The sequence below is a fragment of the Micropterus salmoides genome, unplaced genomic scaffold (assembly GCF_014851395.1).
Source record: "Micropterus salmoides isolate LMB-PRFRI ecotype aquatic unplaced genomic scaffold, ASM1485139v1 Ms_hic_scaffold_19, whole genome shotgun sequence".
NCBI classification, from domain to species: Eukaryota; Metazoa; Chordata; class Actinopteri; order Centrarchiformes; family Centrarchidae; genus Micropterus; species Micropterus salmoides.
Genome location: NW_024041039.1, coordinates 6,529,112 through 6,555,682, shown reverse-complemented (window position 1 = coordinate 6,555,682; position 26,571 = coordinate 6,529,112). Strand labels below are relative to the sequence as shown.

The window sequence follows — 26,571 nt, the reverse complement described above, 5'->3', positions numbered from 1 at the left end:
CCAAAAACGAACAGAAAATCCAGAACGTGTGTGATCCTTAATCCACAGAACAAACGACGTGCAGGCAGGGTTCAGGCTGGAAACAGGCAGGCATGACAAACAGCAACCACAACACACTGCAATGCACTGCACTACAATGACCGGACAGAGACTGAACAGAAACAGCAAACATTTAACACCAGGGACTAAAGAGCAGGCAGGAGAGACACAGGTTAGAGGAATCAGGACTAACGAGACAGGCAGGCAGAGAGACAGCGGGGGGTGGGAGTGGGGATAGAGAGACAGGCAGGCAACAGACAGAACACATGTTAGAAAATACCATACAAGAATCTAACTTCAGACAATAACAGAAAACCATGTAAACAGACAAACACCAACCAACTATAATCCAGGGATCATAACAAACAAAACCTAAACGAGAACACAGAACTAGAACACAGAGTACTGAGCAGACTAAACTAAAATAATGCAGACAAAGAACCAGAAGTAAATACTAAGACATGAACTAAGGCACAGGACTAGGAACAAAGACATGGAACCAAAACCAAGACTAAATAACAGATACTGAACTGACCAAACAATAAACTCAGAGAACTAAACTCAACAGTACAGATGACAAGACTATAATGCAGATACAAAACCAACCTTAGAATCAAAAACCAAAACCCAGAAACAGAGAAACAAGAATCAAAATACAGCACACAGGGAACTCAGGACAGGATCGTGATACTCATATGGTAACGTTATCACACATCAAGCGATCTAACAAGTCACCAATTAAAAATGAAAAAAAACAGCTTCATCACCAGGTAACTAATGTTACTAGCGAAGCTTGCTAACGAGACAACATGCTACCGGCTGAACTAGTGATTTTTTAATGAATTTTTTAATAAAATCACCATATTACATTGAAATTACATTAAACTTAGAATAACGATAGCTAGCGTACATTACACAAAGAAAATAGTTATATTCTGGGAACTTTCTCATAGCCCTCCGTTTGGAGTGTGCCTCTGAAAAATCTCCGTTTCGAGGGCTATGTAGTCCTACCCCTTCGCCCTACCCCTCTATCGCAACAACAATCAGGACACCCTACCCTAGATGTGAACAAGCAAAATGGAGGGGTAGGGGCAAGGGGTGAAATGGGATTGAGCCTTAGTCTTTAGGTTTCACTAGCCATAAGTGAAGCATGCAACAGAAGGTTAGGCTCCTGATTGGTAGCTTCTTAGACCCAAACTTCGCTTTGAGGTAGCAATAAATGATATCAAAAAGCAGTTATTATAAATACCTCAGGTAAAATGTGTCTTGTGTGAATAGAACTAATATCTCACAGTAATTACATACATTCAGTTTCTTCATTGCCACAAGACACACAGTTCCCTCACAGGACCTCAGTCCTACTCTGAGGGTTTTGAGCACAGTGATCCAGTTGTGCCTGAGTGATGTGCTCTTTCAGTCTAAAGACGTATTTCACTCAGGAGTTCAGAGTCAAGCTGTCAAACTGTTTTGCGCCTTCACCAACATCTCTCACTGCGAGGAAAACATGGAGCCACAGTGCGAAAGTGACTCGCAGCTCTGTGGTCTACAAGAGACGTATAATGAGCAACTGTGCCAAACAGACGGACTGGCTCACTACTCAACCCTCTCCTCCAAAAGGCTCCCATTACTGAGGCCATTACACCCAGCAGAGATGGAGAGACAACACAAACAGTGTGCTGGAACCCTGCAGAGTCACAGAAGAACACTCAGCTCACCTTGCATCGTGCTTCCAACCCTCTGATCTCATTTCATTTTGAGGTGTGGGTGCTCATTGCAATTTGCAGTTACAAGGAGTCATTGCTCACGCTCTCTCATCCACTGCATCTCTCTGTGTTCTGGGATTATCGTTGCATACATCAAATGCTTGTTAGAAATCCCCTACTACAAACAAGCAAAATTTTCTGGAATGTGGAAAGATTTTCAGGTACATACATTGTATAAAGACAACAATGAATTGCCCATTTTACAATCTGTCTATCGCACAAAAATCCTCTAATACCAAATTTTCCACCTGAGCTTCATGTGTACATCACTGCCGATCGAAGCTGGAGCAGATAAATTCCAGTGACCAGGGAGTGAATGCCAATTGTGCCCTTTCATCCTTAAGACAAAAGACAGAAGACAGATGTTAGCGGGTGTCAGTGTTTGTTTTTTGTGTAAAAGTGTAAAAGGGCCTTTTTAAGCCATTTTATCTGCAAATTAGTTTTTTTAGTCTTGTTTTCTAAAAACAAGTTTTAAATAAACTTAATCTTTCTTGATTCTAGTGCAGCAAGCTCCTGCAACTGTCTGATCAGTACAGGAAAATTTCAGACAATTAACTTGAATCTCTGCGTTCAGTGGATTCGCTCTCAAACTTTTTGCATACAGTTCACAGTTCATTTGATGGATATCAACTCTCCAGTTTGCGCTGTTGTCCAATTGAGAACGATCTTACTCACTTCTGAAGGTGGTAAAGTCTTCTTACTCAAAACATAAAAGGTCTGTCTCTGTAGGGATTCTTTCCACAATGTTGTAGGACACTTAGAATAACAATCTGAGCCTGTCAGTCACAAAAACAAGCATTTTAGTGGACGTACTTGACAGGGCATAATTGCACGGAATGATTACGTTGCAGCATTGCAGCCCTTTTTGCCACGACCAGCTGGGGTGATCTACAGGACCAATTTCAAAAACCTTTTAAAAAAATAACTGATATAACCTTTAAGTGAAACCAACTACGCAAAGCAAACATTAGTCAGAAGAAAATGAATATTTAGTGTTTTTACTTCCCAGACCCCGTGACCCACTGGAGGGTTCCCAACCCCTATGATGGGAACCACTGGTATACAGTATGTTTGTGTGTGACAGCACCAGAGACGAACTGTGACAGTTGTGTAGTGTGTATCTGGGTCAGTCGCACAGAACAGTGAGCAGCATATAGTTGAGTGTGAAGTGGCCTCAGTTGATCAACTCCCTCCCTTTGTGCTTCATGCATCTTTGTCTGGCCAGAATCACTCGTGTTAATGATTAGTCCTGCTGCTTTTGTCCACCTCTCACAGACAAAGCTAGCGCGAGTCAATTGGTTATTGCCAACACGGGCAATGTGCAACACGCACCAAGCCCAGAGAGACAACAGTCAATGCCAGCGTCTTAGGTTTATCAATGAAACTATGCATGCTGATAACAACATCCAAATAATATTCTGGGCAGAAGAAGTTTTCACATTTCATGGATGTTTTCCTCTTTGGAACATTGCGGCTTAGTAATAAAACTAAACTCTGAGGCTTTTTTGTTATTGTTTAATTTTTAACTCAATTTTAAATGAAAAGGCCTCACCTTTCATCTCCTGCTGATCTGTTCCCTAGGGAATGAGGAATGTGTGTGTGTGTGTGTGTGTGTGTGTGTGTGTGTGTGTGTGTGTGTGTGTGTGTGTGTGTGTGTGTGTCTCTACATACATGTGTTTGTGTGTTCATTAGAAGGTAGGGTGTTGCGGGGGTGCGGGGAGGAGTTTTGTTTTTCCTACTAACATGAGCAGTTATGGAGAGCAGAGGAGAGAGAGTGTGTGTGTGTGTGTGTGTGTGTGCGTGTGTGTGCGTGTGTGTGTGTGAAGAGGTCATTTGGTCAGTTTGCCCATCAGTACTCGAGCTGTCTGACTGAGCATTCTCACCATCTGTATGACCTCTCCTCCTGACCGACTGGCTTTTGTTCCCGAGCTTGCCTCCCTCCCACCGGCGTTTCTCACAGAGCGCTTTAGTCCAAAGGGTCACGGAGTCGCCTTCATCATCAGTCTGCCCTCTTCTTCTTCACTTTCACTTTAATGAGAATGGCTTGTTGTTTCTCCGTTTGACTTTCCCATGAGATTGAGCACTGAAGCAACATCACCTGTATGTGTAGTTTATAAAGGAATTTTCCATAACTTTAGAGAGAGAATGACTTCTTGAGCACTTCGGGCTGCATTGTTGAAGGAGCTGTGAGACCAATTGTTTGCACCAGTGATGATGTTAATGCAAACAAGTATATTGTGTTTTATTTTTGTTTATAAAATGTATATCACTTTGTAGAAACTGCTTTTACTTGACATTGAAGAGTCTTTTTCTTTTGGTCTTCGTAAAAAAAAACATTTAATGTACTTAGAGTCAATGCTGTAAAACAATAAAACATGAAAATATCATGAAAAGGGGGGGCTGTATACTCTTTATAGCTACTGTAAAAATGTTGATTGTAATTATCATTCAGTTTTGAGCCATTTAGTTGATTAAATACCAAATATGTGGAGTAGATGTAGTATGCGACCATAGAACCAGTTTTGAAAATGTTATTAAGGTATAATTAGACTGAAGATACAAAGGGACAAAGGCAAGGATGGAGGAAACAGATTTACAGTCACATGCTTTTCAGGTTATATGGTAATGACTGTAATTATAATTTTACATCTGGTAAATACCATACAGGTTAACATCTATGTGGTAAGTACATTGGAAATTTTGTATTTTTCTAAAAATATCTGATATATGGTCGAAGGAAATGTCTGGCAAGTATTTGGATGCCTCATGTTAACCAAAGTACGTATTTCAAATGACCGAAATCAACATTTCTAAAACTGGGACCTGACTGATGATTAACAGATGAATTGTTTAATCCCATATGGTTCCCAACCACAAGGTTCACAAGATGAATCTTGTAAACATATATGAGGTGTCTCAAGTGGACTTGGCTTCATGTTAAATCACAAATAAAAATGGTTAAAGCACTGATTTAGTCCATGAAAGATCTAGAAATGGAGAAAAATCACAAGTTCAGAGTCCAACGTAATGTACTTGTTTTGTTAATAGTCCCAAATCCAAACAATTTACACTGATATAAACCAAATAAATATATCTACCCGATGATGCTCCTCCTTTTCACGCTATTTATGAGGTGTTGACGTAGATTGTCACAAATCACAGTGAAGAGCCCACATCCGCTGGGCAAACACAGATGGACAACAGCGGCACACTCCATCCAGCCTCCTCACAGTCACTTTGCAGAGGGCTGCTCTGCTTTATGGTGTCATAAAGTTTCCTTCTCAAAACACAGTTTAGATGACAGTAATTGGCGTGTTGTTTAAAGCACCGTCGAGTGCTATCACCTCTGTCCTGACAACAGTAATTAGCCCAAAGGCTGCAGTATATGGCAGATTAAATGGGTGGTTAATGGTAATTTACTGTTCACTCAGCACACTCTAGGGCAGACTGGTCAAACATTGGCTACAATCTTCTAATGACTGAACAGCAAATCTGCCTAAGTCACTTTAACAATGATTTGCTATGTAACAATTAACAGTAGTGAAATGGGTTATAGGAATGTCATAGTTACAGTATAGCAATAAAAGAAATGAATATGTGTAACATTTTTTTCAAAATCAGTAACGGTCAACCAAGCATCAAATAAGATGACAGCAATGCAAGACATTAAATGAGGTTAATTAGCATCTTTACGATTGGATAACCTGTACCCAAGAGGACACATTCATGCAGGTCACTGAGTAGAACACACTTTGTCTGTTTGGTACAAAAATAACTTTCATTAGAAATACTGGTCACTTGTTAAGAATGTGACAAGTGAATAGTTTAAAAACAGCTCTCATACACCACCACACACAAAAATGATCTCTAATCCCTGACATGTTCCAGGGCCCCTGTGCTGCTCTGGGCCTCCTGATCCCTGCAGAATTTTTTCTCCTAATGCTACTGCTGGAGATAACCAAAAAGACGTGGGTATTTACTGGTCACACGTAACTATCTCTAGACATTTGCTCAGTGGATAAAATTCAGCAGAGTGACATAATAGCATATTTCTCTTTTTCCCAAAGACAGCCTAGAGGCCCCTCCGTGTCCCCTTGTGGTTCCCAAACCCCACACTGGCCACAAATGACTGTAAAGCATTCAGAATTCATATTTAGGCTCATACAGCAGCTCTGCATTCTGCAATAAGGTCTAGCTTGATTGAGTTTTTCTGAACAAAGTTAAAGGAGAGATGGGAGGCGCTTGCTGCCTCCAGCGGTCCCGGAGGGCAGGCGCGCCGAAATCTGATCTCCCTCCCCCTGCTGCTGCTGTTAGTCCCGGCGGCGCTCAGCCCGGCGGACGCATTCCGAACCGGTGTGGGACTGGAGAGGAAAGCTGCGTAAAGTCGGCAACACACAGGCGCGCGCGCACACACATGTAACACACTATGAAACGCATGTGACGGCTGGGTCTTCAAAATAAAAGTATTTTCTGCAGCCTGTTTTTGTGGCAGAATGTGATATTACATAAGCTACTTATCTTACTTTTCATTTACGCACACAATTGCTGTCATGTTTCTTATTTGGTTCAGAGTTATGGTTGTCATTATCTCTTATCACATTTTAAAACAGTGGCAAGAAATTGCTTTCAAAAGTTCATAAAATAAGTGATTCAAGTGACAAGAAAACAAGGAAGCAAATTATGTAAGGGTGAATTATGAAAAATAAAAAATATATCGTTAAAAATTAAAGACATTATTGGTGTTTTGGTTTTCTTATGTTCTATATTTTAAAATAACTGTTTTAGACGATAAAAAATTTAGAATATACCAGGCATCATTTTAAGTTAAAAAAAATGTATTTTGTTTACGAAATATTCCACTTCAAATATGTTTAGCATTTGATTAAGCGTTCAGAAAAAGCATTTCATCACTGGGTCGGCGTCTAAGACTTTATTTTGAAGGTGCAAACGGGAACTCCTCCTGTCTCCCAGCTGGTTTCTCTTGACGGCAGCACCGTATAGCTCCTACTTCACAGGCAGCCCGCGGTGGAGAGCCACCAGTCCGAGTTAGTTGACCCGAGGCGACAAAACTCAACGACTGGCATCCGCGCAGGAGAGGAGCGAAGAGCCGCGTTCACTTCACTCCAGTCCTCCTCATCCACACTGCCCCGTGCACGACAGGATGAACGCATTGTGGAGGTTTGGAAATTTTGGACAGCAGCGCGCAGTGGAAAACAGGATTTAGTGGAGAAATTGGCTTTCGCAACGGCGGTGCCCGAGCCGAGGACTCTCGCTGTCAAGTCTTAAGGGGGATTTCTGACTTTTTTCCTCCACTGTTGATAAACTGCTCCGTGAAGCGCGAGGAATTACGGATTTTAAAGTAGTCTTGTGGAGTTTTATGAAGTTTACAGGATAATAACGGCAGTTTCTCTCGTTCTGAAAGCTTGGTGACATCTAAAAGGCTGAGATTTGCTGTCAGAACGGGATACTTTGGGTAAGAAGCTTATTATTAGTAGTATTATTATTTACGAACAACTATTTGCAGCCTCTGAGGCATGAGAGAAAGAAACAGTTTCACTTCCTTGTATATGTAGGTCTGACAGGTAGAGCTCTCCAGTCTCTCAGAGTAGAGTTGTCGTGTTGTACTAGACTATGTGTGAAGCGTGGAGTTGCAGGACAAGCTCCAGCGCCGTGCAGTCGCACAGGTGCCGCAGAAGGAACGGCTCGTGCTTCCCAGGTCTGTGCGCAATCGGCGCACCTTGGCCGGAGTCTGAGGACTCTTTCTGCGCATATTATTGGTTTGGAGAAAGCGCTCATGGCTCTCTGTTTATTAGCTTATTAATGCTGGCTGCATTATATGTGGCGCAAGTAACTGAAATTACGTACGCAGCGAGGCTGAAAATGACTCTCCACCCCCCCTGGAATTGGCAAATGATGGAGCCAAATTCTCATTATGAACGCAGTGACTCGCCTCATTCTGTCCAATTAAGATATTTGCACTATGGTTTCCAGAAAAAGTCCTGAAATGAGTGAAAATATGTGAAAGCAAGTGGCAGAATTTTAAGAAAGGGCAGATGTATGTATGAAATTACGCACGTTTATCTCTCTATCGGGTGGGTTGAGGATGCCCATTTGGTTCGTCTAATCTGAGATTGGTTTCCATTCATCATAAATGAAACGTTTCCATGAATAATTTCACTCTCAAAAAGTGAAATATTGACTTTCATCGCCATCCTATGCTCGTTTGGATGAACACGCCTTTTCTTCTCACTGCAACAGTGACGTCTTTTCTAGTTAGGAGCAGAAATATGAATTACACATCAGCCTCTTTCAGAGTCGCACTCCCTAATGCCTCGGATCATCCCTGAAGTTTCTCCAGAAAGCAGATTTCTCCCTCCCTTTGAATGAACGAACCGTGCGGTTCTCTCCCCTCAGCAGCGGATCAGTCATCCCCTCTTCAAACACATGCGCTGCAATGGGATTCAGATGGTGATTTTGGCCACTCAGCTCAGCTTTGACTCCCACCATGTAAAGTCATCACCGGAGAAAATTACCGGATTATAGCATCGTAGGAGAAGGGGGCTGAAATGAGATTTGGGACTTGTATTGCATTATCCTATTAAATTCTGGAGCCATAAAACAAGCGTGCGCATGATAATAGCTGGGCTAATGCTGCAAATTAATTGTATCTATTGACCCGAGAAATAACGCATGCCAGTTTGCAGCGTTTTCAATCAGAGGCGAGCTGCAGACACATTTCGGTTCCAAATGAGACTCTGATTGCCTCTTTTCATTACCAAAATTGGCCCGAGACTATCCCCCTGCGTGGAGTTTTGGGTGCCTTTTTTCTTCTGCTCTTTTATAAAGAGGGGAATACTGCATTAATTGACTCTAACTTGTCTAATTTGAGAAGAAAAGCAGATATTTCACATTCCAATAATAAAAACTTATGTTGCAGCAGTGACCTTATCTGTCCTTTCGCAGATTTACATCTTATTCTCTCTGGGACTTTGTCTCTTAGAATATGTATTTGATACTTAGTGATGAACTTAATTCTTAGTATTTTTGTTTTAAAAGTCCCATTTTTCTTTATAGGACCTCATACTGCTTCATAAAATTCAAAAGACAGTTTACAGTGGCACTATAGCACTTAATGGCATTTCCCTATAGCTTCACTATAATATCCCTATTAGGTCTTGTAATGTATCTGAGGCAGTTAAAAACGAGTTTATATACAATCTTATTAAGCTTTATGACATTTTCATTTTCCATGGTATCTGCTTTAATGTTCAAAATATAGTCTCAAAGAGAGTTATCTGTGTCTTAAGCACTTGGTCAACCCATTCTTCGGTTTATTTACTGTGTTTTATTATAGTATTTCTTATATCTTATCTTATTCTTATCTTTATATTTCATGCAGAAGATAAATGCGTCGACCGTCTTTTACATGTGCGGTGTAGGACACATGACACAGCCTGCAGCGTTTTACACCTGGAGTCACACTTCACCTCTGACAGCTTTAAAATGCAGAGCTCTCTCTGCCTCTCTGCTGATCAATATCTCTTGACACCTGAGGGTGTGTTTGAGTGTGCTTTGAAAAGAGGGTGGTGATAAAGGCTGGGAGGAGTAGTGAGAGGACAAGATAAAGGGAGACAAGGTGAGCAGCAGAGAGACGGCAATAAATTAGAGACATTTGAAAGAAGGGGTACGAGAAGAAATCGGCACTGATATGGAAGATTACCCGCTTGAGTGTCCGTCTGTCTTTCTCTCCACTACCCATCTACCCTCTGCCCAGTTGCTGTTTGCACTTGTGCTCTTCCAAAAACCTCTAATCCCCTTTTCCCAAAATGACAAAGTTGATCCGGGCCCGGCTGTTGATTTTCCGGCTTAATTATTAAAGATTACTGACACTCTGGAGAGGTGTGACTAGCATGTGACCGCCTCGCATTGATCCTTACTAAGGGGAGAGGGATGACAGGGATTTGAACCCCGGTTAAAACATTTTTCTGCCTCCGAGCTATTACAATGTGAAGATACTTCTGCATGATTAATGTTCATGTATTATTCACCGCAGTGGTTGTATTTCCCTTTCATGCTTAAAGAAAATATTAGCATGAAAACACTTTGGAGGCTTTGAACTCCTCACTGGGTCTTCGGGATCCATGCCGCCTCCTTTTTTTCTTCTCTGCTTCTTGAGGTTGTTAAGTGAAATCAAAGAGTTTTTAGTTGGCTCTCTAGAGTTTATGTCCAATGTTCAGCATGTCCGTGTTGGTGTAAAAAGTTCTTAGTTGAGTTTAACGCTATCAATCATGCTCCAACACTTGACTGCTCCTCAAATTCAAGGACTCAGTTTGTTCACGAGGTAGTTGTAACTACCTGTCACCACATTAGTCAAGACAAAAGCCTGTATTGTTTTCCAGTTTTTTCTCAGTTGGCACATGTCATTTTACTTGTCTAAACAGATCTGCATGTTGACATGAACAACTCCGAAGCTTTGTCAGCTCTCAATGTGAAGTGCCCACAAAAAGCTGAGATTTTTTTCATGTGTGTCTGTGCCTGCCAGAGAAAACAAACGTTTCAAATCAGAGAGGCCTGCAATCAGCTACCTCTACGCCTGGAGAGCGAAGGCCTTATCATGCTATATAAACAAACCGCAGCAGCATGTAGGCATTTTGTGTTGTAAGAAGGTGAGGATGGGCTGAGACAGGAAGAAGCGCTCCCTGAAGTGCCTATAGAGAACATGAAAGGCTTCAATATGTTGAAGCATGAAAGGTGCAGTGGCAGTGTTTAGATTAGGACTCTGTATGTGTGTGTTTCTACTGTTTTATCTATTCATTTGTGTCTTGTGAAGTTTTCCCAGTTGCCGTTTTCTGTGTTGGAAGAGTGATAATGTGCAAACAGAGCCTCGCAGAGCCGGCCTGGGTTACAATTTGTGCTGAGCAAGGAGTGGGTCACAGGTCCTCTGAGAGAAAGAAAAACAGTACTGTTAAGACTTAAGACAACACAACCTTTCTCTGGACTGTGTGTGTACAATACACCTCTGTGTGTGCAAGCTTAGCCCACTCTGAAATGGTTGCGTGTGTGTTGGCCGAACCTGTGCGTGTGTTTTTGTTGGGGTGGACGTCTCACAGCCAAGGCTATTTTGAAGCTGGACAGAGCCGCTAAAGTTTAAACTAACAGTGTGTGTGTGTGTGTGTGTGTGCGCGTGCGCACGTGTGTGTGTGTGTGTGTGTGTGCGTGGGGGGGGGTTTGTGCTTTGCTTTTCTGGGCACCTTGCTCAGAGCTTTCTCCGCGAACCTCAGTGCATTCCAGCTTCTCCCTGCTTAAGCAAACAGAGGGCAGAGCACTCTGCCGTCGCTCACCGTAGCCGTAACACTCCCTCCCCCTCCTTCTTCTACAAGCCGCTGGGCACGTTGGGCAACTGATAGACTTCTTAGACTGTAGACTTTGCCATTCCCCATCCTGCAGGAAGATTAGTGAATCCGTGTCAATCGGTTGCTAAACCATGCAGAAGAGTTTCTCAAGCAGAAAAGAGTCCTGTGGAAGGAATGACAGGCTGTTTAGGTCTGAAATAATGTGTCTCATCAACTAATCCTGTTGCAGCAAGTTAATTGATTGGTGAATAAACTTGTATTTTAGGTTGGGGGAATGCTACAAAAGATTTCTTGAGCTCTTTGATTAACGATCAGGTGCTCTGAGAAAGATTCTGAGAAAAACTGTGAGGGATTTCCACCCTAATCCTTGAAATCTGTGTGGAATGTCAGGTCAGAATAACGTTGCATTTGTGCAGACCCCAAGTTGCTTCTTTGTACTGTCTTTAATTTGCAATCTTATTTTTCTTATTTCAGAGTTTGTTTATTTTTCTGCCTGGTTGCATATTTGGCTTTAGTCAAATCTCATGACGAACATCCAGACATCTCTCTACTATTCAGCTCCAATTGATTTTTCCTCATGTCTGTTGTTTTTTAGGTTAGCAGCGGGGAGTCGTTGGATAGTTTCTTGCGGCGTTGGAGGCCGCCCTTCTGTTGGACAGTATGCGAACGGAGGATGTTGTCTGAGTCTGAGTCGGGCCTTGCTGCTCTCACCTCGTCGTCCAGAGGAATGACTGCTCTGTGGTGCTCACTCTGGTTTTCCTTCCTCCTGCCTCTCTGCGTCACTCCAGCCAGGCTGCCCACTGCTCAGCCCACAGGTAAGACATTGTGCATAGTCCTGCAACAACCAGTGATTATTTTCAAGAAAATGCAATGATCAGTTCACAGACACCAGAAAACTCCTGCAACATTTTGAAGCAACTTGACAATTCTCAAGACAAAAAAACAGCGTAGTACATGAAATGCAATCATGGTGTTACTGCTTGATACTTCATTCAAGAGTAGTAATCAGCTGACTCAGAGGAAAGAAACCTTTTCTGTTAACATCACAGCCAAAACTGAGTAGAAATTGTTCCTCAAGGGATCATGGCTGTTATACTACAATGATGCTGTTTCTTCAAAGTCCAAGAATTAAATACATAAAGAAACATGAACAACTTTTCATTGAGAACATGTTCTAATTTGTTGTTGATTGTGGTGAAATGTTTAGGTGATTAATTGATTTATTTGTCATTAAGCAAGCAAAAACGCCAAATATTGAATGTTTTCCAGCAGTTTTCCAGAGGTTTATCTACTTTTCTCGTCTTATATCACTGTGAATATAATATCTTCTGGTTTTGGACTTAGTCGGACAAACACGCGTCTTTGAGAGAAAAGAAAACTTAATGTGATACTTTTCTTGCAACACAACAACAAAACACAGCCCAGAATAATTCTCCTCAAGTTGGCATTGCACTCTGTCATAAACCAGGATAAAAGAAGCCTGAAAGGGTGCTTGTCCAAAAACATGAAAGACAATGTTTAGCTGCTCATATACATTCGCTTCTCTTCCTCAATTGTTCTTTGCTTCATTTTCCATGCTAATATGACATCTGCTTAGAACCATGTTCAGTTTTCTGTGTGTTCATCACTTCAAATAGGGGCATTTCAAAAGGAACATTTATTGTTTATATGAATGTGGTCTTTTTTACGAGGAGGATTTAATTGGACTCTTCTTGGTTCGCTGAGCTTAGCACGATTTTCCCTCTTTGTTCTGGAGGCAGAAAAATACCCAAAGATCAATCCAAAGTAAACGTTGACTGTGTTTGCTTTAATCTCGCCGTATTGCGCAAAAAAAACACAGCAGAGTAATCTTTTTCTGAGGCGTTAGCCAAGTTGTTGTTTTTCTCTCCCCCCTCCCTTTTTCTTTTTATGTGAGAGTTATTTAAAATGAGTCTTTGACACACTATACACGCTACACTGCTTTAAGAAAGACAAGGAGCCGGGCACTTTCTGGAGAGGACCCAGCATCTTATGCAAGCCGAGTTACACTCGTGTGTGTGTGTGTGTGTGTGTGTGTGTGTGTGTAACATGGACGTACAGTTTGACATGGACTTGGCCCAGAAGATTTAAACAGCTCTGCATCAGGCTGATCTGGCAGGACCTCTACCTGTGTGTGAATTCCACTCTTATAGCCAAGAGATCCCTCTCCTCTCCTTTTTCTGCCCCCCCTGCCCTCTCTCATGTAAAACCCCAATGTTACAATAGACGTGTTGTGATTCTGCCCGCCTGATTGCCTTCCCTGCTGGGAGCCATCACAGCCTATCATGCTTGGCATCGTCCAAAGAGAGTGTGTTTTTTTTAAACCCCTCGGGGTGGCGAGTGTTCAGGCTGTGATCTCTGTGTACCTGCACGGTATGCAGACATGGCCAAATATAGCCGGGGCACATCGTTCTGAAGAGGATATTGTTTTAAGTTGCTCATGTTTGTCATGTTAAGGTATGATGATTAATTGGATGTGAAGAAGATGGTCAGGTGCAACATGTGCAGCCATGTTTCCATTAGAGATGTTTTCTGGTGAGAAGGAAAGTTGTTGGTTAGACTAATGTATTGGCCTTTTCAGACAGTTTTGTTCTCCTTTGATTTGAAAGAACGTCCTTCATGACATGAAATCACTAAATGTCTAAGATTAATTACCATCCAGCTAAAGGTTTTTACTCAGAAGCAGCTGTTATTTATTAGCTTTTCTCACGTTGATCTGGTACTCTGTTGCCTCTGTTTGGACTGATTTTTAAAAAAACTATCTGTTAAGAAAATCTTGAAATCATGCAGTCTTAGAAACCTTAGATACTGAATCTCATGGTCAGACTCCAAAATAGAAAAACTCATGCTTGATGGTTGCTTATCTTCTTTAAGCTTCAGGAACAACAGTATCCTCCAGTACTGAAGTCCTTGAATTTACTATACTATAAGGAGGTAAAGAAGGCTGTGAAGCTCACATACAGCGGCCTCTGTGTATGGTAAGCATCTCCAGCTTGCGTCTTGTCGACCCTGCGGCCCCCTGGCCTCCAGCAGAGTTCCCCACGTCCACAGATGGACAAGCAGTAGGGATAAAATGACTGTCGTTTACTGGCAGATGGCACAATTTCCCCCTTCAGCCTTCACAGAACTGGGCAAAGTTGTCACTTATGTTTGTGTTTTCTGTGTGTAATGCTCTGTGTTAGCGTGTGTGTGTGTGTGTGTGTAGTGGTTGTGGTATGTGTGTGTCTGTGTCAGGTTCAGAAACTAGCCTATGCTAAACACAAAACTGCCCTTGAAAATTTAGGGCACAACTGTAAATATAAATTAAAATGAATTGTGCTGCCATTTGGACAGCCTTATTAATAATTTTAATTGTTTACTTGTTTACGTCAGTGGACAACAATAGGTACGTTTTTGGGGATGAAAAATGTCTTTTTTTGGCTGGAAAACAACACAGCTTGATAAGCTGTTTGAGTAATGGTATATATTAAAATTATGATTCAGGTAGAGGGTTTATCTCCCAGAAAGTCATATAAACAGATTATTTAATAGTTTAATAAAATGCCCAAATAAACCAGAACTACCCTATTACTAAAATGCTCATGGGAATAAATCTCCAGGGCTATATTTATGTGACATAATGGTGTGTGTGTGTGTGTGAGGTGTAATTCCTTGTTTCCATTAAGTCCACCATAATGTTGTCTCAAAGCGCCTGTTGTATATTTCTCTAAAGGCTGGTGACATTTCCAAATTGTGGTGGTTTGGGGGGAGTGTTTGAGAGAAGTTGACCAATGTGAGAGACTGATGACAAAGAGCAGAGGCTGTGAGTTTGTGTAAGTGTGTGTGTGTGTGTGTGTGTGTGTGTGTCTTATTTCCCTCCCCTGTGTATTTACTGACCACACACACACCCCTACGGTGGCCCCGTGGAGCTCAGATGAAATATGTGCTCCTCTGCTCTTACGTTTTCTGTGGAATGGCAGACATATAAACTCAACACATTCAGCTGCCATTGCATCTGAGTGTGTGTGTGTGTGTGTGTGTGTGTGTGTGTGTGTGTGTGTGTGTGTGTGTGTGTGTGTGTGTGTGTGTGTGGGTGGGTGTGCACATGCGTGTGCACATGTGTGTGTGTGTGTCTGTCTGTCTGTTTGTGTGTGACAGCAGGTCTACGTGGAGTCTGCAGTTAAGTGAATGTTATGTCTGTATGAGCAGGGGACTATGAAAGGGAGGCAGTAAAAGAAGATGAAAAGAGAAACAAAAATTGATGGATAGCAGAGAGTCTGTGTGTCTGTGTTGTAGAGAAAGAGAGGAGAAAAAATTATACAAGGGGAGAGAGAGAGAGAGAGAGAGAGAGAGAGAGAGAGAGTGGAGTGACATTGTATGTGTTTTCTTGTGTTTGTGTGTGTGTGTGTTTGTGTGAATTGTAGAGCCAGTGCGTAAATCTACGGATGGCATGGTTTTAACGAGTCTCCTAACGGCCTAAACAACCCCTGCTGACATTTACAGTCCTTGCCAGGGGGGAAGGCAGGGGGTCAGAGACCTCACCCACACCCACACAAACAGAGACACACACCCACACATACACATACTGTGGTTTTCTGTCTCTAAAAATGGCACACATATTTGCTTTCTTCTCTGGTTGAAGGGCATACTGACCACACGCACCTACACTGTCTCTCACTCACTCACTCACACACACACACACACACACACACACACACACACTTGTCTATAGGTTTTTGATACTAGCAGTGTTGTCCTGACAGCAGTGTGTGTGTGTCTTACAGTAAGTCCGTGCAGAGAAAACTGGCTCTTCCTACCTTATGGGAGCACTTTGGATTCATAAGGTACCCTTATGGTCAGCCAAGTGCATCTCTTGTTGGGCCACATCTCCCTCTAGTCCACCCAAGTGCACTTCTGGTGTGCCAATTGCCTCTAGTCTGTGCCAGTGACCCTGAGGTCTGTCCAAGTGGCTTACTAGTCAATGTAAGTGTCTGTCCAGTTCAACCAAGTGCCCTCTTAGGCCCCATCCACACTACTGCGTTTTTGTTTTAAAAATGACTTTTTGCTACGTTTGCACCTCCCGTCCACACTAAAATAGCTTTTAGTTTGAATGCGCTGCCGACCCCGTTTTTCGTTTTAAAGCTCCAGAGGGCGTTTTAGTGAAGACGGGCAAAAACATATGACTTTAGAAACAATGACGCAGACGCTCACATTTGGCTCTGATGTGATTGGCCACTAGATGTGCGTTTTCAGCATAGACTATATATAAAGGTTTTCAGTGGTTTTAATATAGACTATAATATCAACTCTGATATAAAGCTAAAACGCTGTTGTGGACTGAGATAGTATTTGTTTTAATTCTCCTTTTTTAAACTAAAACAGATTAGTGTAGATGGGGCCACATGCCCATCTAGTCTGTGCAAATGGCCCTCTGGTCCGCCCAAGTGTTCCCACTGCCAACAATGTCAGTTGAAACTCTAAGTTTGTATTGCAACATCATAAAAATGTTTCCTTTTTTCGAGTTTCCTGCATTTCCTGCAAGGATTAAGTCTAGTCTCAAACTAAGGACTTATTTCAGTATGAATCTCCATTAAACGTAGTTTTAGTTGAGAACTATGCGGAAAAGCTGTCTGTTTCAGCTTAGCTGTCTTTCATAGTACTAAAAATACCTGGGCCAATTTCTGATAAGCAGATATTCTATGAATTAAAAAAAATTCTGCATTTTAATAGCAGTTGAATGCTGAGATAAACAAAAGAGCACTGTGCTTGTTGTCTGAACAAACTGACCCGGCAGGAATCAGTGGTGTCAGCAGTCTAGTTAACAACTTTCTTGTGTTCCTTTTGTAAAAGGTGAGGTATGACAAGACTGTGTGGGATTCACTGCTATGCTCTTTAAGGAAACCGGCTTTTGAAATATTTATTTCAGAAGTTACTGAACGGTAATATTGTTCACACATACCCAATGCGCACTGTTCCTCCTGGACACACTTTTGATGATAGGCTTTCCTGCTCTCCTGAAGTTCAATGTGTTTTAATCCTGAAGAGATACTGCAGCTCTGCCTCTCCAGCATGCATTTATAGAAAGGTTATTTTCTAGTATGATGGTAGTGTAATTTTCTGTGGGGCACGCATCATCACTACCCTTTAATCATCCTATTATGTAAATGAGTACTGCTCCATGTGTGGGCTTTACATGACTCCCTGAAAATTGGACCGTTTATCACAACTTAAGCGTAAAGTTTATCCAAGCAGTTTCTCTTCTTCTGCAGCAACACTTTTGCTTTGTTAGTCTCTGCATGAATGTTCATTTCCCTGGCAACATTATCAAGAAATCTTTTGGCAAGTGTGGGAAGCGTGCAGGCCAAATACTGTAAGCTTTGGAGAATGACGATTCGTTGAACAATGGCTGTTCTATCCTCAGTCCATCAGGCACTTAATCCAGCAGATACTTCAGACACTTAGTTGGATGGGAATTAAACACTGAACACATCTCAGATTCCCATTTACCAATGGATCATATTGGGATTTACAGCAAAACACTTTCACCTATAAAATTTTTTATTTATTAACCTGTAGAAGGTCTTCACTCAATGGCCACATTTTTAACAACATGATACTGTAAACTATGTATTTTTAATAACACTTGAACACGCTATACTTTGTGCTTATCTGTCTAAGCACATTATGTATTAGGGAGGTCTTCATTAAGCACTTGCAGAGTTTTACTGTCTAGACACAGTATTTTTCCAAGGATAACACGCAGTTGAGCACAAGTGGAAAAAGACTGTTGCTAAGCAAAATGTTAATGAAAGTTTTTTATATCAGATCACAGACAAGTGAAAATGGTCATCTTAAATCAGACTAAATTGTGAAACATGTGCCTCATATTTCAGGACCTGTGCTGGGTATCGAACCATAATACTTTATTGGTACTTACTCACATTCAGTATGTCTGATGGATTGAGTACTGTAAAGCCTAGTTCACACTACACGATTTTAAGCACCATTTGCCAGGCTGTGATCAGGGGTAAGCCAGCGATCAATCAGCTGTCGCCAGTCATTATGTGTGAACTAGTCAGAGATAACTGTTGTTGTGATTTGGTGCTATATAAATAAAATTTAAATTAAATTGAACTGAAAAACTACTCAACAACGCATCAAAACGGCCCCCCAATGCATCACTGGCACATTGCAGACGCCAGCCAGATATTTAACAAGCCAAATTAGAGTATGACTACTATTGTTTAGATATAATGTGATATTTGAGAACATTGCATTCTTAATGGTCGATAAAGGTTAACATTGCCTTATTAAAAAAGGTTTACACATCCAGCAGATAAGAAGCAACATTATCACTCATTTGTGTCTCTGGTCAGGACACAAATGAGTGATAATTTACATCAAATCCTTTTCGCTCTGTTTTGCGTCTCCACCAGCTTAAGTATCTGGCTTAAGCTACTAAATGCTCTGTAATGTTTGTTAGCTAGTCACTAACTTTGTCTTTGGTGGTTGGCAAGTAGCATCCAGTGGATTTATCAGAGCTTTTTTTGTTATAAACAGCTGTCTGCTGCTGGAAATAATATGATATTGGTTAGAATGAACCAAAAACAGCAATACTACTTACAATAAAACCAAAATAATGAGCTGAAACGCACTAAAACACTTTTTTTGATTGAATATCAAAATAACTTGATTCACTGTCTCTCCTTCCTCTGCAGTCATAGAGTGTAAAATCCTCCCAGAAGTCATCAGACTTTCTCAGGTTTGGATTAAATTTACACCTAGGCGAGCCTTCAGTGTCTATGGAAAAAATTAGCAGACAGCTGTAGATCAGTAGGTCATTGCCAGCCAGCGGCCTTCGCGTAAACCTTGTCTGCAGGCCACAGCTATGTATGTATTAATACACCTCATTAATGCCCTTTGAAACCCCCTCTGCATGTCACTCGATGAATTATGGATGAAAATACAGACCTGTCTGTGTGTTCTGCTCACGCCTCACCCACCTTTTCCACAGTGGGATTTTGTTTTAGACGTTTAGTTCTCTCCCTTTTGGCACACATCCACACAGAGAGGTTATGTGACACCTACACAAACACATTTTAATCCTTAAATCTTCACAGATATCTGCCCATTTTTTCTTTCTTTATTTGGCGTTTTGTTCAAATCTCCATCAGTTTCGGAGCCTTTTGATGCCTGCTTATACTGCCTGTTTCAACCTTATGATGTCTTTGCAGCGCATGCACACACACTATGTTACACACACACCTGTTCATGTCCTCTGCTCTACCTCTGGCTGTGGTTCAGGGCGGTTTTTATCCCGCTGGCTGACAGCAGCGTTGACATACAGCAGGTTTTTAATTACAAAGCTCCCCTTAAGGAAATTGTTGAGATACTTAACAGATAGGGCCGACATGGAGGGGAACAAAGAGGCCCGTTGTGTTGTATCAGGAGAGCTGCTTTTGGAGGGCACAATGATAGGGGAGCTGGGGGTTAGTCAGCTGGAGCTGCAGTCAAAACTGACAAAATCTTTCTGTGCTATGAAGTGACTGGTTGATCGTCTTATATTGAAAGTTATGTGTCTCCTTTCATCTGCATCTCCCACTTACTTTTCACTTTCTTCCTCTCTCACTCGCAGTATTTTTTCCCACTATTTCACCCTGTCTCTCTCTCTCTTTCTCTCTCGCTCTCTTGCGCTGACACCTGTATTTATGGCCCCCATTGGGATAATTGCATCATTTTGACTGAATTGTTGTGATGGATGACAATTGCAAAATTGAGCCAATATGCACTGTCCTCATGCATGTATAAACATGTTTGCATGTATGTGTGTGAGGCTGTGTGTGTGTGTGTCCCTTCTTTGAGCCAAGCCCGTTGGAAGAGTGTATTTTGTTGCTGGCTGAGGCAAACAGATGGCAGGTTGTGTGCTGAGCTGTAAGGAGTCCAATACACACACACACACACACACACACACACACACACACACAAGGGAGAGAGAGACAATCCAGGCTTGATCCGTCCCTCCAATCACTCAGCCCCCCTGACTCCCCCCTCTATACCCCAAATGGCTCTTCAGTCCCACACACATATGCACATACAAACAAATCTTCTACTTGTTTCTGTTTCTTTGTGCTTCTATTTGATGTTTTCCCCCTACAACTGATGTTACTTTACTTGTATTTGCTCAACTGTTGTTTCTCCACAGACAGACATTAGCACCACATGAAAAAACACAGCCGCATTTATTTAAATGAGACCACAGAGACTTGATGCAAAGGGGGTGTCAACACAGTAAAAAAACACACGGAGCTGCTGGCAAAAAACAAACAAACATGCATCTGGCTCAACTTTTGCAACAATGCAATGCAACATCATCCGGAAAGGTGGCGTGGTTGCTGATTTCAACAACAGTTTAGCTGGCGATTGTGGTGATAAAGGTTGAAATAACCACTGTGACAACTTTACAGAGTAAAATTCTGTATCATAGTATTACAAAACTTTTTGCAGTGTTTTGGATTTTGATAAAGTTCCAAACTCATGGATCTATTAATTAAACTGGACTTCATCATCTCACCAGTACCTGAAACAACGCGCCACCACTAATGTAATTTTCAGTGTGAATACCCACTAATTGTGAAGCACTTTGAGCTACATTCTTTGTATGAATTAATATAAACAAATTCCTTCTAATTACCAATTGTCTTTCACTGTAAAGCATAGACATATATCTCCTAGCTTGCAGGCATACAGACTTATTCTATAAGTCTTTCTTTATTTCTCTTTTGCCATCATAAAAACACACATATAACATATAACCTATCCCAGCTCCCAAACATATAGACAACCATTAACTTTTACATTCAAACCTCATCAATTTAACTAAACTATGATAATATATATAAAAAACTACTATAATATATACTGCGCTGCCATAATATATTCATTCATAACATGAGATATTTATCATGTTATATTGATATGGTCAATGTGTTCAAATCACATCTATGAAATGCTATGTATCTCTCTCTCTCTCTCTCTCTCTCTCTCTCTCTCTCTCTCTCTCTGACCACTAACCAGAAGCAGAGCTGTCCAGTCTGGCTCTGCTGCACCCCATTTACATTTCTGTGAATGGAAACCGAGTGCCAACAGACAGTGTACAATGTTGTGTGTTTGTGTGTGTGTGTTGGGGAGGGATGGGGAGAGAGGCAGTGTGTAAGGGTATGTGTTCCCTCCTTACTTGTGTGTGTGTGTCGCTTTCATCTTCTTCTTCACTCTGTCTGTCTCTTCTCTCCTTCTTCTCTTTCTCTCTTTACCCTTCCCTTTATTTATCTCTCCTTCCTTGTGGTCACACTCACACATCTGCTCACTCTGCCCCTTCATCCTCCACCTCCTCCAGACCTCCTCTAATTCTTTGCGTCTGCCAGGACAAATTCAAATTAGCTTTATTGTCTTGACCATAATTAAGTACAGTACTGCCAAAGCCTTCTCTCTCTCTCAGCTGGTTGATCCATCATCTTTGCTCACCTCGTCCGCCCCTGCTTCATTCAAAAAGGGTGTCTACTTGCACCCTCAAGTACGCTTCTGTTTAAAGCCCCCCCACATCCAGGGCAGCTGACACATCTAATATTGAAACCAAACACGGCTTCCATCCCTCCCACGTCCCTCCCCCACCCCCACCTCACCCTGTCTCTCCCCTTGTGTTATTTTGCCAGGAGAGCTAAAATAATAAACCCTTGTACTGTGTGCAGAGTGTAATGGAAGGCTTTTTCTCCCTGGATAGAAGAGAAAGAGAGACTAAAAGCAGAGCTGACTCTAGTTTTGGTTTTTTAGAATAACTCAGGTCAAAACATTTTTCAAAATTCCCATGATATGTTATTTTTAAGTGTGGTGTATCTGGTAATTGACTGCATTTTTTCCTCATGTGACAATTTCCTCCTCATCGTTGGAGCAGCGTACGACGGTTTGTCTGCTGTGTATCATCACAAAGTCGGAATCAGAAAACATTTTATTATTTTTGATTGTGTAATAGCCAGGGTTTAACTTTTTATTTATCCAGGGAGGAGCTCTACTTTCGAGTGTGTGGTCTTCTTAAGCATCACTCGGTTGCAGAATTCTCAAAATGATGCCATCTGTTAACCTTTATCGACCACAATTTCTGACAAGGAGACAAGTTGCAACAACACTGATTTCTGACACCCTGCTGATACAGTGGCCTCTAACTGAGTCAGACTTCCACAACAGGGAGCAAAGATACAACTGATAAAGAAGTAATAGACAACAAAGCTAAATGCTGGCAAACAATAACTCAGGAGCAAGACTGGCTGAAATGGTTTTGCAGTGCTGGTTTCTCGTTTGTTATTCATCGTAGTCTAGATAACAATATAAATACAGTGAAGTCTGATAAAGAACACTAACGAATCGCCCTAAACTGTGTGCAATTATGGTAATTTTACAGTGCATAAAACATGTATTGACCCTTAAAGTACAAATTAGTCTTTTAATTGATTGCCGATTAAAAGAAAATTGATTAACAGTGATTTTGATCAATAAATTCATTAGGTTATTTAATGAGCAAAACTGTTAAGTAGTTGCTGTACATGTGAGGCATTGTAGATTTTTTCGCTCTTGTGGATCATTTTAAATGAAATAGTTGGGGTTTGGGGCTGTTGAGGTGGACAAACAATTTTTTTCTCACAATTTTCTGAAATTTATTTGACTAAATTAATAGAAAACTTATAATTGGGGCGGCTTCTCTGGATCACTTGGGAGTCAAGTATGAGCACTTTGCTCAGTGGCATGTTGACGCTGGCTGAATAGGAAAGCTATTGAACATTTTCATGTGTGAAGCACTATACTGCTGTATTGTCCTCCATAGGAAACTCCATTGACTCTTTAATGAATGGCAAAGCAGGACTGTAGGCCACAGTGGAGAGAATCACATACGGGCGCATCACCCTGGTTACTGAAGTATACCATCGGCATGTTGGGCTGTCTGGGTACCTCCAGAGCATGGCTAACTAGTTAGCAATGCTAGCACTGTTTCTTGAGATACATTAGCATTGCAAAATTCAGATTTTTGTAACCATTACCAGTGAAATATAAAACAAATACGAAAGCAGATGTTTCATATTTTGGCTAAACAATTAATTTATTGAGTTATTTCATGTTAGCTCTGGTTTCAGATGACTGTTGTACAGTGTCCAGGCTGTGTTACTATAGATGTCTGGTATAGATGTCTCAGGACAACTGTGCTCCAGTTGTTCTTTCTTCCAAACAGAGGCTCCTCTCTGTGGCCTGTTTGTGCTGTAAGTGAAGGCAGGTCCTGGAGGGAAACAGGAGGGAGGGATGATGGGATTAGAGGCTTTCCTGCTCTCGTCCTGCTCTCATAAGCAAACAGTCTTAACACACCAGTCCTCCGTTCAAGAGTTTCACCATGTTCAGACGGAGACCCGGGGGAGTCGATATGTTGATAGCATTGTCATTTATTGCTTTCTCATTAAACTCTATTAAACTCATCGGTGAATTTAATAGATCATCAACAAATGAGTAAGACTAAGATTAAAAAGGGAGATGATAGATGAGGGGTATGGTTGGTTTCACAGTAGCAGGCCGGTACGGGACAGGAAGCAGCTCAGGAAGTGTTTGTGGGTGCTCCTGGTGATCAGAAGCACATGGCAGCTGAGAGCAACAGCAGGTTTCACGTAGAGAGGTAACAACCAGAGAGAGACGGACCCACGCAGTCCCACCACACTAATAAACAACATCATAAACAGAACAGTAAACGCTTTTATGTCCTGCTGATCCCAACCATGGGACCCCCACCCCCTGCCCTCAGCTTCCACTTTCAGACCCTCATCGGATCAAACGGTTTTACAAATTCATGCTGCAAATGTAAACTCTTGATGTACTTCTGAAATTTACACAGCATGATTTATAGGGGCTTTCTTAAATCATGACACATGGACCAAATTAAGTTTCAAGTTTCATTTTAAATCATCATCAGGATCGAATAATTTCAAAATTCTGTGGGGTAAATATTGAACTCTTGAATTGAAACTGCATTTGTAGACAAGTATTTTTTTAATATATTGAGTCTAAAAGTACTTGAATTAGCTTGGCGTACAAAGGACATGACCTCAGCTCCTCAATGTTAGCTACAGCCCTGCATAGGATTTACACAGAATGCGCAAAACTGCTACATGTTTGTGGTGGCAGAGAGTTTTTTACAATTGAAGACAACATATTTAAAGTTGAAGTTATGCATGACGGGTTAATTAACAATTTCCAGATGAGGTTTTAACTTTCAGTTTAAAGCTTCTCTTCTCTGAAACACAAAGCCATTACAAGAGAGTGTAAACATAATTTGGTGGGGATTTCTTATAGGATGAATACACAACACTGCTGTCTAGGTTGGCAGCGTTGCTACAGCAACGCCTCAACGCAGAACAATCCAGGCTTTGGTCTTTTTATATATATATATGTCTGTGTGTGTGTGTTGAAGTCAAAAAGACCAGTGTGCCTTTACATTGATACCCTCCATGACACTGAAGTCTTATGTCACCCCTCACACAGACACACTATCCCACCAGGGTAGGACGTTATTTATGGAGGCAGGTCACCTCAGCTAGAGAGTATCAAAAGTTGTGTGCCAGTGTGTGTGTGTGTGTGTGTGTGTGTGTGGATGAGGGGGGGGTGCACTTGCCACACTGAAAGGTCAGGGCAAGGGTTGGGGTCAGCAGAGGTCAGAGTTTAACATTTCAATCAGGCGTCTTCTTGTGCTGTGTCAGTATGTTCAGAGATGGTTTCCATCAGCTGTCTTTGGCGTTTTGGATGAGACGCATTCAGACATTACTTTGAAATTTTAGAAAAAGTGCTGTTTTTAATTAATGTTGATAATTTTGGGGTTTAAAGACTGGATTTCCCCTAAAAACATTTAACCTCCAGATGTTTATCTATGATTTGTGCAACTAGTGTTTGGTATATTCCATTAGAGGTTTTTTCTCAAACGTAAGAGATTTTGTTATAAAATTTATATTGGCTATTCCTTTAATATCTCTGCTTTTATGATGGTACCTTGATTTTTCAGGTATGTTAATCAATAGATTAGCCAAAAAAACAGACTTAAACATCTGGTTATCGATGTATAAACAGTTTCCCAATTGAATTTCCAGGAAATTAACTATGGATTACAATATAGTAATAAAAACATAATTTTTCTTTAGTTTTTAAATTTTCAACTGAACCTCATGAGAAGAATTCATTAGAAAACACTAACAGATAGCATTGTGGGCATAGATTCAGTAGACTCCGTTTGTTCTTAGGTTTTTAGCTGATTCTCCATGTCTAGCACAAACTTTTGTCTTTTTTTATTTTTGTGCTCTTGCCCCAAATTCTGCTTTTTGTCTTTTTTTTTGATCACTTCCCTGATTCAGCAAGGCTCTCAGAACACAGTTGTGCTGACCGAGCATTGTTTTCCCTCCAAAGTCTGTGTGAAGTAATGTGGGTTTCCCAGAGTGACCTTAAATCAATAAACTGCAGAGCTGCCTCATAAAATATCACCTCTGCTCTCTTTGTTAAGGGAAAATTATGTATATATGATGTCCAAATTCTGAGATCCAAAAAGCCGCCTTGTAATCGGATTGGTTCCTCGCTGTTTATAAGGGCAGTGTGATTATGTTGTATAGTAGCCCCACACACACTTCGCAGACATCCTGGCTTTTGTGGGGCGAGCTTCTTACACTTTTCAGTTGAATTGAAACTAGGCCAGTTCGTCTTTGGAATGACAATTACCATGGACCAAACCCAGGCCCTATTCTGAGGCTGGAGGGATGGAGGGCAGGTGGGGGTGATGATGAGGGTATGAAAGGAGCAAAGACGATTCGGCGCTGCCAAGATGCTCTGGATGTACAGTAGCTTCCGATGCTCGTTAGCACAGCCGAGCGGAGGCCCAGGCACGGGGAGTGGGGGATAGGGAGGGAGGGTAAGGCTGGCACAGGCTGGGGCGGGATGTTTAGAGGCAACGTCTATCTTTAACTTGATTTTAGAGGCTCTTTTGAAAAGCGCGGCTCAGCTATGCGAAGAATAGAGGCAACAAGCTGGGGAAGCCCTCCCTCCCTCTCCTCTTTCCTCCTTGATCTCAGCCGAGCCATCCCTCTTTTCTCTCCATCTCCTCCTGGCAGGCTTCTCTGCAACGGTGTGAGGATGTCAGGCTGGCCCAGATTAAGGGCATTGTCCAAAGGTATTTACATCCGGCCAAACCATATTAAACAGAGATTAGGGGTTTTCACTGCACATTGCAAAAAAAGAAAAAATAGAGGGGGTAAGAAAGAAGAGGGAGGTTTTCCAGGACCAACAGGATTTACAATTGGCATAGCTGTGAAATGGAGGAAGAGAAATGTGCTCTTTATGGAGGGGAAGGGGGT

The 26,571-nt window shown here is 41.6% G+C and overlaps 1 protein-coding gene across 1 annotated transcript in view; it reads left to right on the top strand.

The window, feature by feature from the left end:
* Nucleotides 1-6,809: 6,809 nt before the first annotated feature.
* The window catches only part of fgfr3 (fibroblast growth factor receptor 3), a 74,905-nt gene continuing 55,143 nt past the window's right edge, over nt 6,810-26,571 (top strand). The window contains 2 exon segments of the mRNA XM_038728496.1: nt 6,810-7,275; nt 11,751-11,970. Coding sequence (XP_038584424.1) covers nt 11,829-11,970 — 142 coding nt within the window. The 5' untranslated portion in view covers nt 6,810-7,275; nt 11,751-11,828.